A 14,452-nucleotide genomic window follows, 5' to 3' on the forward strand; every position below is an offset into this window, starting at 1 on the left:
GGCCAAACTTGAACTTAGCAGAGCTGAGTTTTGGGCCTGGCTCTCCTCGTCACAGACGCTGTGGTGGAGGGTTGAAGGGACAACTAGCCTATGAGCCTGTAGTTCTTTGAGGGTGAATGGCAACTGAACATTTCCCCGAGTCTGAAGGTGGCAGAGGCATGGGGGCTGGGAAGTACTGTGGATACCGATGATCCTCCTGCCAGGAGTCTGAGGCCCTATCTTGCCACATTGTCCCCATTGAAGGACAGAGATTGTGGATTAGAAAGAACCTAAGCAAGTAAGAAGCCTGACTGGTAGCCTGCCCTTGAGTGACCCAGAGTCACCCCCATCCCAACTTCCCAGACTCTACTCTGAACACCTACTGCTAGCCCTAGCACCACAGTCATTGGCCCCTGCTCTTTGGCTGGCAGAAGGAAGGTAGGGGCTGCTCACCTTGGCAGCTGATGTCCAGGTCCTCATTGGGAGGTCCCACTGCTGGATGTAGATACAGGATAACAAAGCCTGGAGAGTGAGGGAGGCCACCAGAAAGGTCAGGCTGTAGCCATAGTATGGCCCTCCCCTTTGCCAGCCTGTCAGCACACAGGCAGCATTGTCCTCCCACCTGCTACAGGGCGGGGCCCAGACAGGAGAGGGTGGCTCAAGAATGCTCTTAGGCTTGTTGCTAGGGTGTCTCCTCCTTCATCCTCTACCCCATCCCCTGGCTGCTTCTGCTGTTGGCAGGTGAGGAGGGTCTTGCCTCTGATGGTCTTGTTGGCTCTAGTGAGAACATTGCAAAATGCTGAGGTCTCAGCCAGAGGTATATATGACCGGGAAGAAAGCTGTGGACTCACTTTCTCTTCTGCACTCCATCCTAGGATGACTGAAGGAGCAATCTGACAGCCTCTCCCTAGCTGGGAATAGCCACAGGGTGCTGGAGCGTCCTGGGCTTAGCTCCCCAGGTCTTTAATAGATCTGGGCCACAAGCTCAATTTAGCTAAGCATTGAGAAGCCAGTGACAGATGAATTGTGACGTAAGATGCCTGGGAGAGCAGCTCCTGCTCACAGGGGAACTGTGAGCAACAACCCCTCCCCACAGGCTGCCTGCCAGTAGTCTTAATCTCCCCTCTCATAAGCCTTGGTCACAAGGACACTTCCCTGAGGTGCTGTAGCCCTCCCTCCCTACCCTGGACTCTCCAAAGACAACCACACACAACCATCTAGAGACTGGGACCTGAGTTTAGTTAACCATCGGGGCAGGTGCTCACTCTGCCTGGGGTGCCTGGTGCCCCAGACTACAGTCAGCTCTAAGGAAGATTCTAGAGAAACCCTATATTCTTCCAGGCCCAGTTCCTGTTTTGTAGGGGAAGCCTTGTCTTCAGCCATAGCACCCTGAAGGTGCCCAGTCTCATCTGTAAGGGAAAACTTCATGGAAAAGCCTTCTGGGGTTGAGGAACTCTGGCCTTAGCTCCTCCAGGTTTGTGAGGTCTGAGGTCAGACAAACTGTACCATGCTTTGTTGGTATGTTTAAGCAGAGATAACTATTTAGTTGTTTGACGTGGGGCTAAAGAGATGGCTCAGTGGTCAATGGCACTGGCTGCTCTTCCAGAGGACCAGGATTCAGTTTCCAGCACCCACAGGAGACTTACAACCTTTTGTAACTCCAGTTCTAGGGGGTCTGGTGCCCTCTTCTGGCTTCTGCAGGCACCAAGTATTTGAGCAGTGCACATACATACAGACAAGTACTTGTACACACAAAGTACAATAAAACAGGTATTATTGGCTGGGATTAGAGGACTGCTCTCCTACCCATATCTTCCCCTGGCTCAGTGGCCACTGCATATTGTACAAGGAGCAGCTCCTCTTTGCCTGTGATGTGATTTCACCTTGGTGAAAAGGTCAATGGTTTTGAAATATTTGCCAAGAGACTGAACTTTCTATTTGAGATGGACTGAATGATACAGATGGGTGTATTGGCCATAACTGAAAAACAGTCTAGCAGGAATAGGACTTCACGTGCTGTTTGCATCAGCATCCTAAACATTGTCATTGCACATCTGGGTTTCCTGTGCCTTCCTCAATGCCTCCTCTCTGCCAGACCAATCTCCTCCCGCTTCCTCCTCTCAATGCCTTTACAGCATTGTACCTATAAGGCCTTTGTCTTACATTACAGTTCTAGGGAAGAGGGACTATGTGGAACATCTTCCTAAGTGCTGGGGTGGTGACTGCTGAGAATTGAACTGAGAAACACATGTATTTTTAAACCAGTATCTGTGACTATGGGGAATGAAATACTCCAATTGGCTTAACCTAATCAGGATCCATCCTGGAAAGAGGGGAGGAGTCTATTCTACCCAAACCTCACGCCTCTGGGTAAGAATGAAAAAAATAGTATGTTGTGCTAAATGACAGTCCAGGCTGGCATCTTCATGGGGTACATGAGTGACAGAGGAAAAGCCTGATGCCTTCTGCAGGTGATGTACACCTGAACCAGAGGCTCTTGAGGTGCATCAGATAGGCCTGCATCTCTGGAATGTGCTCAGAGATTCTCTCAGCCCACCCCAGTAGTACCCACCTCACAGTCCTTCAGCCTGGGCTTTCAACCTGTCAGGATTGTGAGCCTCAGTAGGGCCTTTGTCCTCAGTGAGATCTCTAAGGGATGGCCATCTCCTTTTAAAGTGGACCCAAGGAACCACTTACCTCTTGAAGAGTGGGCACTTTACAAGAAGCCAGAGCCAGTGAGGACTGGTACTTTTAAGATTTTAAAGGATAGAGCATTGTGATTTATTGTTGCTAAATATTATGTAACCTGATTTGCTCTTGAATTACTTGCCCTGGATTACTTGAATAGATTCAGGCTAGCCTGCCGATAGGCTGAAGCATGAAGCAATGCTACCTGGCCATCTGCTACCCCAAGAGCAGGTCTACAGGTCCAAGGACAGTTTCTTTCTCCTTGGGCTCAGCAGGGCTCCACTGGAGGATGAGGACAGCAGGACAGCTGAAGTGCTTACTTCTCCTCACCTGCAGAGGGTCTTGTGATCCAATGCCTGGTGGTAATTACAAGTAGGGTCTTAAGAACCAGGGAGAGCACCAAGTAGGTGTGTAGTCAGACTTTACATACTTCATTTCCCCTCAGTGTGTAACACTCTGACCTGGCTTCTTTGAAAACTGGGGTGATGTACTGAAGGCTTGGTCAGTAGGGGTGACTGGATCATAAGGGTTCTGAATTTATCCATGGAAGGTGAAGGGATAAGGAAGCAGGTCACTGAGGCATGCCTTTAAAGTCGCTGCCTTGGGTCTCTGCTCCTTGGCTACCAAGAGGCACCAGCCTCCTCTGCCGTGTGCTCCGGCTGCTATGGTATTCTGCCTCACCTCCAGTTCACAGCTGACCTCTGCACTGAATCCTCTCAGACTATTGGCCAGTTTAAATTTTCCCTCCTTGAAATTGAATTCCGTCAAATATTTCTGTGACACAGAAAACGAACATGAGGGTGGGGCAATACAGAGTAAACATATGCATGAGGCAGGAGGAGTTTCTGAACAGTCTAGGAACTGTGCATTCATTGGTCCTGAGAAGACACAATCTTTCATTTTATCACCATTTCTGGTGTTTGTCCTTCTGGTAAAGTTATTATGAAGAACAAGACAATGTTGCAAAAAGTAGACCCATGATTTCTTTTTGTTCAAGAACATCACTGGGTCAGAGCAGGGTAAGGCTTAGCTGAGAGGTTTCTCTCAGCAGAAGGTGGAGAGGAGTGGGGAAGGAGACCCCAGAAATCTTAGCCTGCTGTCCCTAGAAAGGCCTCCTCTGAGGTTCTGTATAAAAGCTACTTGGTCATATTTACATTGAACATACAGACGCATTTTAGAGAGACTCATGAGACATACATTTGTGATTATATTTAGGTAGATATATGCCAACTGTGCAGAGAAAGCAGAAGACACTTGGGAGGAAAGGCAGCCCCAAGGCATCACCACTCTGTGGACACCAGGGTCTTCACACCACAAAAGTGCCCACATTCAGTTACAGCCCCAGGATCAAATGTTCACCTTGTGTGTCCAATTAGTAAGAACATGCTTTCAGAGTAAAGGGCACCATGTTTCTCTTAGAGCAATTATTTAGACAGTAAGATAGGGAGCGTGAGTGATGATGTAAATACTCTTGTTTTATACAGACTACCATAACACTAAGGATGTAGCTCAGGCTGGCTTCGAACTCATGGTAATCCCCCTCCATCTGCCTCTCAAGTGCTGGGATAACAGGGGTGAGCTTCTAGCATTTTCTCTTGTCACTGGTTCTGACCCTGAGGTTGCCAGAGGCACACAATTAGGGGTTGGAGTGTTTTTGTGAAGGTTCACATTCATTCATTTCTGGTGCTGTTGGGGCTGGGCCATGTGGTCACTGTTGTGCTGTGACTCCTGCTTTGTCAGTGATGGTGACAGTGCTCCTCAGCTGTGCCACAGAGCAGGGTACAGTAGAAGCAGCCCCTGTGCCTGAATAAGTGGGGCAGAGAAATTCAAGGGCTTGGGAGAGAACACTGAGCAGTCAGAGGCAGCCTGATCCTGGCTCCAGATGGGCACTCCTGATGTGAAGTGTATAGCTTGGAAGAAAAGGTGTTACTGAGAGATTTCTGCACAGGCTTCATCTTGTGAGAAAAACACAACTGGACACAATAAAATGCATTTTTTCTTTAAAAATCAAACCAAAGCATCAATACCAAGACACTGATCTCTTCCATTGATGGCTCAGGATGGGGCTGGTCTCTTTACTTGGGTCCAAAGGCTCTGGAACTCCACACAAATCAAGACATGGCTTTATTGAATTTAAATTCTACCACCTACCCAAAAGCCTTGGGGACATTCAGTGGTCAAAGGGCACACTTAGTGACAGACAGGGACTGTCTCTTTCCTTATGTCTGATAAATTGACTCTGCTGTAACCTATGGATGAAATGCAAGGAGGCAGTGCCCCGGCTTCAGCGTGATTTGAGGTCTAGAGGTCTTCCAGGGGGCCACAGTTTGTGAATTCCAAATTCCTAACTGAATCCGACTTTGCTGAGTGGGAGGCTTGGCAGGATCAGGCAGCAGGTGCTGGGACAACACAGGCTCTCCTGGCCTGGCTGCCTACTCTGCTGGGGGCTGCAGATGGCCCACAGACATGGCACATCCTCTTTCAAACCTGGGGATCAGTCTTCTCTTTGGTGTCAGTCTGTGGAGAGCAGAAGCTCTCTGCTCTGTTCCCTCTCTAGCTAGAGCAGGAAACACAGTAAGAAAAATAAATTAGGTCATTTGCTGCCTCTCAGTGCCTGTGAAGGACAGAGGTTCATGGTAACGAACTGTCCAGCACAGCCCTGAAGACTCCCTGAGTCCCCAGAGTTCGCCAGCCTGTGTCACACCTATATTCTTTGGATAATTTCTTTTTCTTCTTAGACCTTTATCTTCATATCTATATATTGCTCTTCTTAATTTTTTTTATTTTTTTTTCTTCTTAATATTTTGATAGAAACTTAGGGACTTTAGAGGTATAAGGACCTTATCTAGTGTCCAGAATCTGCCCTCCCTGCCCTACATATGAGGAAACTGAGTCACGGAGAGGACAGAACCTTGGCCAAGGACATTCAGCAAGTCAGTGGCAGAGCAGACTTCAGGCCCAGGCACCACCCCTCCCATCCCAGCTCTGTACTCTCAGTCAGCCTTTGGCAGGGACTTCCTGTGCGAGGGGGGCACAAGGTGTGGGGGCAGGCTGTTTGGGAGCTCATAGCCATCCAACTTGATCTTGATGAGGTGCTTGGCCAGTGCAAACTCCTCTTCGTCCAGCATGCCGTCGCAGTCACAGTCGGCCAGCTTCCAGATCTTGCCCAGGACACTGTTGGGCAGCTTGGAGGTCACCATTTCCTTCTTGGCATTGACACCTGATATCTTGCCATTGATGGGTGACAGTGTATAAAAGAGTTCATCATACACAGGCTTGTCTTTAGCCACGACCCACTCTTCCTCATCAGCACCCTCCTTGGCTCCCTCCCCATAGCCCTGGTTGAAGGGCCCCTCTGTGGTGCCATCGAAGGCACCACCCTGCACCATTTGCGTGGGCATGTTCATCTCCTCCTGGCTGATGAGGCTCATGAGGGATGAGATCTTGTTGGTCAGCATGTTGTCCACAGCCTCGATCAGCTTGGGCTTCAGCGAGTGGAACTTGGTGAAGTCATAGTTCTCAAGCTGCTCCTACGGGAGGGGAGACAGATTGGGTGTTATGTTCTCTGCAGGAGGCACTGGAGGGCATGGGCTGTCCCTTAAAGCAGCCATCCCACCACACCCTGTGCCAATCAGAAGACCTCTCTGCTGGGACACCAGTGCCCAAGCTTACCAGATGCAAGAGGAGCTTAGAACAGAAACAACCATCAGGGTTGAGAAGTGGCTTTTTGTAGGGCAGCTGCCATCTCTGTGGCTGCAGGAGTTACAGCGACCTCCTACGACATGAAAACCCTTTCACCTGCACTTATGCCTTGGAGAATTAGTCTGCTCTCACAAAGGTTCTGATAACACATCGGTTACTTCCATAACAGTCCAGAGAGTGGAGAAGGACAGCATTAAACCTTGCTTTACAATCCCGGGCTACCCAGGTGAGTAAAGACTGGAGGCCACGTCTGCTCGTTACTGTGCTTTGTTAAAAACTCAGGGACCGCTTGCCTAGGAAGCGCAAGGCCCTGGGTTGGTCCCCAGCTCCGAAAAAAAAAAGAACCAAAAAAAAAAAAAAAAAACAAAAACAAAAAAAAAAAAAAAAAACCTCAGGGACCATATTCAGGAAAAAAACCTATCATGTGAGAATTCTGTAGCTGGCTGGGTGTGGTACTGTATTTTATAATCGCAGCACTCAAAGGTCAAAACTGTAGAGTGGCTGCAAGTTTGAGGCTTTCCTGGTCTATATAGCAACACCCTGTCTCACTTGCCCTGGTTTCTGGAGAAAAGAACTTTGTTCTTGGATTATTTGAAAATAACAATGATGTAGCTTGGGGCACACGCTCCTTCGCTTTAATCTCTTAGGAATGAACCTAGGAGGCTCCAGAACTGGAAACCTGTAGGGAAACCCCACAGAGGCACGGTCTACACTGAAGCTTCTCCAAGAAGGTACCCGTCAAGACTGTGGGGGTCTTGTGGCTATAGAGTAATCAGTTATTTCAAAAGTATGGACAAATGAGCACAAGTTGAAACCGAGGCAGCAGGGTGAGCCTCAGAGCTAGGTCTCCACCCCATCTCGTGGAAGAAGTGGCCTGTCAGCAGAGGACAGGCCCTAGAGAGGACTGGGAAACCGAGTCACTGTCCTTCCAGGGGGAAGCCAGCTTCCAGGGAGGAGGGTCACAGAGGCTCTCTGGGTAGCAACAGAGAGCCTGTCCTACCTAGTTTCTCTTTGCTTACTCACACATCCATACTTGCGTGCCCTACCTACCCACCACTATCCATCCTTCACGCAGCCATTGGGAATCTACCCCTTATCATTGCCACGTTGACTGCTATGCCTCCGACACTCTCCCAGGCCCAGGGATGGGCTCTGCTTCAAGGAGCCTTGGTCACACAGGAGGAAGACACCAGTTGTTCAGTGTCTACTTTCCAAAGAGACTTGTGCAAAAAGGCTAATGTGAAGTATAGAGTCAATAGAAAGAAGTAATCAGAGGGGGAACGGACATCACACAGGTGTCTGGAGTTAAGGAAGCCGCTTCCTTCAAAGACATGTGAACTCAGAACTCTGGTTTCCTTGGACACTCTGGGAGAACCTCATTTATTCCCTGCTGTGGCAGATGGAACTATAGTTGAGCTTTCTCTGGCCTTGAGCAGGGAGAATTACCTAGCACTTAACATCAGAAGACTTAAAGACCTAATGAAAAATGGTCTTCCTAGTAAATACAGAAGCATTGAGAGAGTGTGAATGTGTCATGTGTGTGTGTGTGTGTGTGTGTGTGTGTGTGTGTGTGAATGTGGTGTGTATGTGTGTGTATGTGTGTGTGTGTAAGTGCATGCCTGTGCATAGTCCAGAGGCAGCTGTCAGGCATGTTCTTCTATTACTCTCAGCTGATTTGTTTGAGGCAGGGTCTTTCCCTGAACCTTGACTTATATTTCTCAGGTATAACAAAAATTGTGATCTCCAGGGTGTATGGCAGGGCAGGAATTCTGTGTTCACATTTGGAAGGAGAGCCCTGGCACTTAAAATGTAGAGGGGACAGAGCCAAAAGCTGACAGCCTACTGTGTCTTCAGAATGGACCTCCCAACAAACTTGCAAGAAGCCAGCATTTTGCTATTTAACCTGCTGTGATGAAACCCAGTTGTGTGCACCTGGTTGAGACCTGCAGCAGGCAGGAGGGCTATCTACAGTGAGTTCTGGTTTCTAGGTCCTGCGTGCTCACTGGCTGATTAGAGCCACAGAATTCTAATCACTTCCACCCTCAGCACCAACAGTGCTGCCAGTACTCAGGCCTTCTGCTGACAGTGCCACAGCGAGAGCACAAATGGCCAGCTGTGGAGGAGGGATGTAGGCCTGCCTACATAACATTCCGTTGCTGCTGGGTAAGTAGTCTGAATTCCCCTGGGTGCAGGGACACCTACCCCATCCTTGGGGACTGAGTCTCAGTCCTGAGCACACAGGGTACCTGTGTCTGGCAAACAGACATGTGGGGATTACGTCTGCCCAAACAGTCTAGCAGCCTGCAGAGGACAGGGATTCTGATGGCAGCTGGATGCAGAAACAAAGGGCAAACGGCCACAATTGCAGGAATGACTAGGAAGTCACAGCCATGTCTGCCCAGACTGTCCCCTCTCATCCCTGTGCAGACCTGAGCACAGATATGGAGGACAAGCTATTACTGTCAGTTGAAAACTGTTCCAGCAGTTTTCAAGAATGAGAGGGCAGAGCAAGGGAGATGATGATGGCTCTGCTGCCCTCTGCTGTTCAGACATTGCAACTCATTCACACGGGCATCAAATTCTTCAAGCCAAGTGGGCAGTAACAGCAAGGTGTTTCTAGTGTTCTCAAGAGGCAGGACAGTCACTGTGTAATGGGCCAGATTGCCTGACCTGGCACCAAGGGGACCAAAACACACACTTGATTCAGTGTAACAGATGTGAGACCCCCTGACTAGGGGGCTCTCTCTCCAGGGTTTTTCTGTGTATTCCTGGCTGTCCTGGAACCTGCTCTGTAGACCAGGTTGGCCTCTTAACACACAGACATCCTGCCTCAGTGCTGGGATTCAAGGTGTGTGCCACCACTGACCGGGAGAGCATAGACCTACAATCGGCTGTGCTGAACCCCCCTCATGGCCCCGACACATGCCCAGTTTGTGTTGTTTCCAAACGTCAGTCTCTTATCTCCGAACCACACACAGCTGCTGTCAGCTGAATGCCTGTTGCTGAGGACGGTAGATCTCAATGCCTCAGGGAAGGAGCACGCTCAGCATGTATTTCCTGAGCACCTCCTACATTCGGGAGCAGCAGTTCCCAACCTGTGAGCTAGAGTCCCTTTGGGGGTCGCACATCAGCTATCCTGTATATCGGATGTTAATGAAGTAATTTTATGGTTGGGGGTCACCACAAGAGGAAGGTTATTCCTGACCATGGGATTATCAGCATAGGCTTAGACTCACCCACTCTCAGCTGAATGGACTGTGGCTGCTCCCGAGACTCTGGTTTCCCTAACTCTTCCTTCCCCAGGGATTGTCCTTTGTCCCAGCTCTGGAAGAACTGGGTGTCTTTTGATCAAGATGAGCCCGGATTAATTTTCACAAACAGATACAGGTTCAGAGTCTGTCTCTGTCATGGGAACCCATGTGAGACCATGGGAACCCATGGGGCCATGTGAGAGGCTCAAAGGGGCTGGGTAGAGCTACAGGGCCTTAGAGCAGTCTCTCTGTGGTTTGGGCAGTGTAACAGCTGCTAATGAGCACATATGTGTGGTACCATGATACTCAGGGGGTATTTCTTCATAATTTTCATTTAAAGCAAGATAGTAAGTTCCCTTCCAAACTCAAGTTCCCTTATGAAGGGTTCAAGGGAACAACTGTTCTGCAGTTGGGCCATGGAGTGCAGGGCATAACCTAAGGAGTAAAGAAAAAGTTTCAGCTGGGCAGTGAGGGCACACACCTGGGCAGTGAGGGCACACACCTGGGCAGTGAGGGCACACACCTGGGCAGTGAGGGCACACACCTGGGCAGTGAGGGCACACACCTGGGCAGTGAGGGCACACACCTGGGCAGTGAGGGCACACACCTTTAATTAGCACTAAGAGGCAGAGGCAGGCAGAGCTCTGTGAGTTCCAAGCCAGCAGGAACACTGTCTCAAAGGAAAAAAAAGAAGTTGTCTCTAGGAAAAGACTAATGGCCTGACCTCAAGTTAGCCATCTTGTGGCCAGAAAAAAGGAAATTCCTCTTCTGAACAGAACACCCATTTTATTGCTAGAAAGAAAAAGTATATCTCTGTATTTGTCATAAAACAATTCCCTCCTACTTGGTTGTCTAGTCCAGCCTTGATATGAGGGATTGTGCCTGGTCTTATCACATCTTGTTATGCTGTGTTCAGTTGATAGCCTGGGAGGCCTGAAGAGCAGTGGCTTTGGGGGAGGGGGGGAGGGGAGGCTTTGACTAGATCCCCTGACCAGATCATAGCAGAAGCACTCACCTTACTGCAAACATAAAGAGCTGCCACCAGAACAGTGAGTCTCATCCTCTCCCCGGCACCGGCCATGTCAGCACTTCATGTATTACAGCTGACCTCACCTTTGTTTTGCCCACTCCCTTCTTCCTCATCTCCCTCTGAGGCCAGTGGGGAAGTAAGCCCCAACTTTAGCCATGCACTCACTTAGCCATTCTTGTGTCGTGGAGTAACACAACAGTTGGTCTCAGGGCAAAACCTGTATTTAGTCTACCTAGCAGTTTCTTAAAAATTGAGACCAAGTTTGAATGGTGATTTACATACAGTTCTAGACTTTAGCTTCTTTTGACTATTGGGTTCATATTCCCATAGGACAGTGACTCCTGGGCTAGACAGCCCTACCCCACATAGGCATGCCATACATTCTTCAATATTCCTTGACCCACAGGACCCCAACGAGCTCCCACTCGGCAACTGCGGAATCGTTCTCCTTGTAGACATACTTTGGGAACCCACATCTCTACTAGACATGAGGAGACAAAGAGGTGACATGGCTGCAGGCACCTGAGTTCACATCATGTGCTCTATAGAGAAAGGGATTGCGAGCCTGTGCAGATGTAACCAGCTAGGCAACGTGGGAAGGAATTGTAGATCCTACAACTTTCTTGTGACCCTGTTATAGGTCTCCCAGTACCTGCATGGCCTTGACCTCAGGGAAGTCCCCTGCAGAAATCTGGTATTCTCGCTGCAGCTGAACATAGATTTCTGGAAGTCTGAAGATAAGTTCTCGCTTCTTATTTTCTTTTCCAAACATACTGGGCATTTCCTTCTTCAGGTAGCTGATGATGTAGGCGTGGACCTGAGGGGATATGTCAGGTGAGCACATCATCCTTTAGAGAAGAGACAAATGAGACCCCATTCCATGTAGAACTTTGGTTCCTCAACCACATCAGAAGGTGAGGAGCCAGGAGCTAGGAGCCAGGAGCCTAAGGGCGGCTAGAAGGTACTTCCAGAATTCCAGAGGGCCTGCACCAGGTGATCCGAGAGCTCTTAAGGAGGAGCCAGAGGGAGCTGAGACTACATAGGGAGGATAAGCAGAGAGAAGCCCGACATTAAAGGCTGGGTAAGGGGGAAGGCCCAGAAAGACACTGGGAGGCAGGATGTGACAGATAAGGTATATGAGATGACAGGGCAAGAGAAGAGGTGACATCTGAGTTAGATCTGTGAAGATCAGTAGGAGACACAGTGAGTACAGCGGGAGAGGGTGCTAACAAGCTGGGTGAGTATTTGGGCTGGTGTGCACATGGTCCAGAGGTGGGAGGTGGGCTGCGTCCAGACCTTGCTCAGCAGACATTAGGAGCCACTGGAGGATTCATGGTGAGGCTTTGCTGACCTAATGCTTGAACAAATGGCCCTCCAGGGTCAGAGAAGCCAGAATAATGGTGGACGGTATGACACTTGACCAAGAACCAGGTGGTGGGAGGTAAAGCTGCACAGACCGTCCTAGGGATTGTGTCTCCAAGTTGATCCCAAGAAAGGGCAGCGGACTGTACCCGCTTGTGTAGTGGTCCTGGTGTCTGGGCAGGAAGTGCAGACCTCTAGTAGAAACAATCTCCACAGTGACTAACCAGAAAATGAAGAGAAAGTTTCACCTGTGGCCTGCAGACACCAGGAGGTTAAAGTGGAGTTTGACAGTGGTTCATGTACACAGGAAGAGTGCTCTGTGAACAACCAAGTAAGAATGATCACTGGGCATGCCTCAATGGGCAGAATGCTGACGTCTTCACAGGTGGCACTAAGTGGCTTCTGTATGAGACCAGTCGCCTGTGACCAGGCTGATGGAAACGCTCTCTCTGGGGAGGAAACCCAGATACATGAAAGGAAAGGTCTCCCCAGCAGAGGACTTCTGGCCTGTCACTCTCTTCCCTCAGTTGTGCTCATCACAAAAGTTTTCTTTACAGAATTTCAAATCTACAGAGTAATTCCAATGCCAAATAAATAACTAAGATAGTAAAGGATAAAAGTAAAACCCTGAGCAGTGACTTACACAATAACTGCATAGAATGGAAAATGCTAAGGAAAACAGACTTCTCTAGACTCTTAGAGAAGGAGGAAATTGGAGAGAGTGAGTAGATATGCGCCACTGCTTGGCTGAGAGCCTTTGGTGTGTGTGCACACTGGGTGGGGCCAAGAGGATTCCAACAGCAGGGCAAGTACATGCAGTGTACACAGGCCACCTGAAGATGTACACATGTTGGGCTGTATGACTATTGCTTAGGGACCAGCTTCTTAAACAGTGGCTGCTTAACTGAATGTTGGGGCTACTTAAAAGAAAACTGGCAACAATTAAAGCTTTCTGAATGCACAATCAGAAATTAACTCACAATCAAGCTTGTAATAAATCTGAGGTACTTCTCACTTGCCCCTGTAGTACTGTGTGACTACATGGCGACTTTGGTTCTGAACATACAACACGTGTACTTTGCATATGCATGATGTCACACCACACACTGACAACAAACTATCTGAAGTATCTCTGCTCAGATTGTTTGTGAGCTTACGGTAATAATTTTTTTCAGTTAATTATGGGAATGTTAATTCACCTCTGTAATCTCGGCCCTTAAGACACTGAGACAGGACTGCCATAGGTTGAGGCCAGCCTGAGCTACACAGTATGTTCCAGGTCAGTCTAAGTTACTGAGTGAGACCTATTTCTCACCTGCTTCTGCTAAAAAAATTCAATAATAAACTAGAGACCCAAAAGATAATTTTTTAGGTGAAAATATGTGAGACTGAGAGACGCAGCCAAGTCCTGTTGAACAAGGGCTTGTTATTCAGACTGTAGCTGGTACCAATAACACATGGGATTCTAACAGGCTGAAGGAGGATTTGGGGGGCCTTTAGAGGCATCTGAGGTCAGCCTTCAGAGAAACAGGTTTCCATATATGGTCGTGAGCACTGACATCCACAAAGCCCAGCAGTGAGGGAGCTATTTTTAAAGCCTTGCAGTGGATAAGCATTTATGGGCTCATCACCACACACCACACAGGGACGCTCACACACTTCAACCTGTATCAATCTGATAAGCTACAGAATGCCTAACTTCTCCAAAAAGGAATTTGACACTGCAGACAGGAAAGCCAGGCCCTGTGTGTTACATGTGACTAAGAGGAAACCACGTCTTTGGAGAGTAAACTAAATTCCACAGAACTGTAGTGGCCCTGAGAGTCACTGAGCTCTCCTCGTCCTCACCCGCTCCTTCCTCAAAAGCTGCTTTGTTCTCTTGTTGAGTGAAGATTTCCAAACGGGTTGGGGGCCTTTCCTAACCCTGTGCAGGATGGGGGTCTAACCATGAACTTGACTCACTTTTGGCTTTGCTCATCTATCCCGTACAGAAGTCTGAGATCTGCACATGTTTATACATGAATAAAACTAAATTTATTTCCCAAACCTGTATTTGGGGTTCCTAAGATAGCTTACTCTGAAGACCCATGCAGTAAGCTCTGCCTGGCATCTCTGAGCAAACAGACTTCTGGCAGGCTGCCTCCCCACCTGATGAAAGGTGAGGAGAGGAGAAGGCTCACCCAGACCACGTGAAGATCTGTTCCTTTGAAGACAGTATTGACAACATACAAATAGAAAAACAGCAAAATTACCTAACTTCTAGGCTTTTTGTTTGTATTATTAAAATCGCACATCACTGTGAGTGATTAAAATAAAAACATGAGCCTCAGACCGCCAAAGAAGCCAGGAGAGGAGCATAGGCATCATCGGAGGATGTGTAGATTTACTAATACCTCGATTTTGGACTTCTGGTTTGTAGACTATGAGAGAATTTATTTAT

General features: G+C 48.5%; 1 protein-coding gene across 1 annotated transcript in view; it reads right to left on the reverse strand.

Annotated features, from left to right (window-relative positions):
- Window positions 1–3,861: 3,861 nt before the first annotated feature.
- The window catches only part of Ehd4 (EH domain containing 4), a 64,206-nt gene continuing 53,615 nt past the window's right edge, over window positions 3,862–14,452 (reverse strand). Inside the window, exons 5-6 of the mRNA XM_032903992.1 lie at window positions 11,303–11,467; window positions 3,862–6,197 (exon numbers count right to left, since the gene is read on the reverse strand). Of these exons, the coding sequence (XP_032759883.1) occupies window positions 5,661–6,197; window positions 11,303–11,467 (702 nt within the window). The 3' untranslated portion in view covers window positions 3,862–5,660. The remainder of the gene's footprint in view (window positions 6,198–11,302; window positions 11,468–14,452) is intronic.

Source organism: Rattus rattus, chromosome 5 (genome assembly GCF_011064425.1).
Source record: "Rattus rattus isolate New Zealand chromosome 5, Rrattus_CSIRO_v1, whole genome shotgun sequence".
NCBI lineage: Eukaryota > Metazoa > Chordata > Mammalia > Rodentia > Muridae > Rattus > Rattus rattus.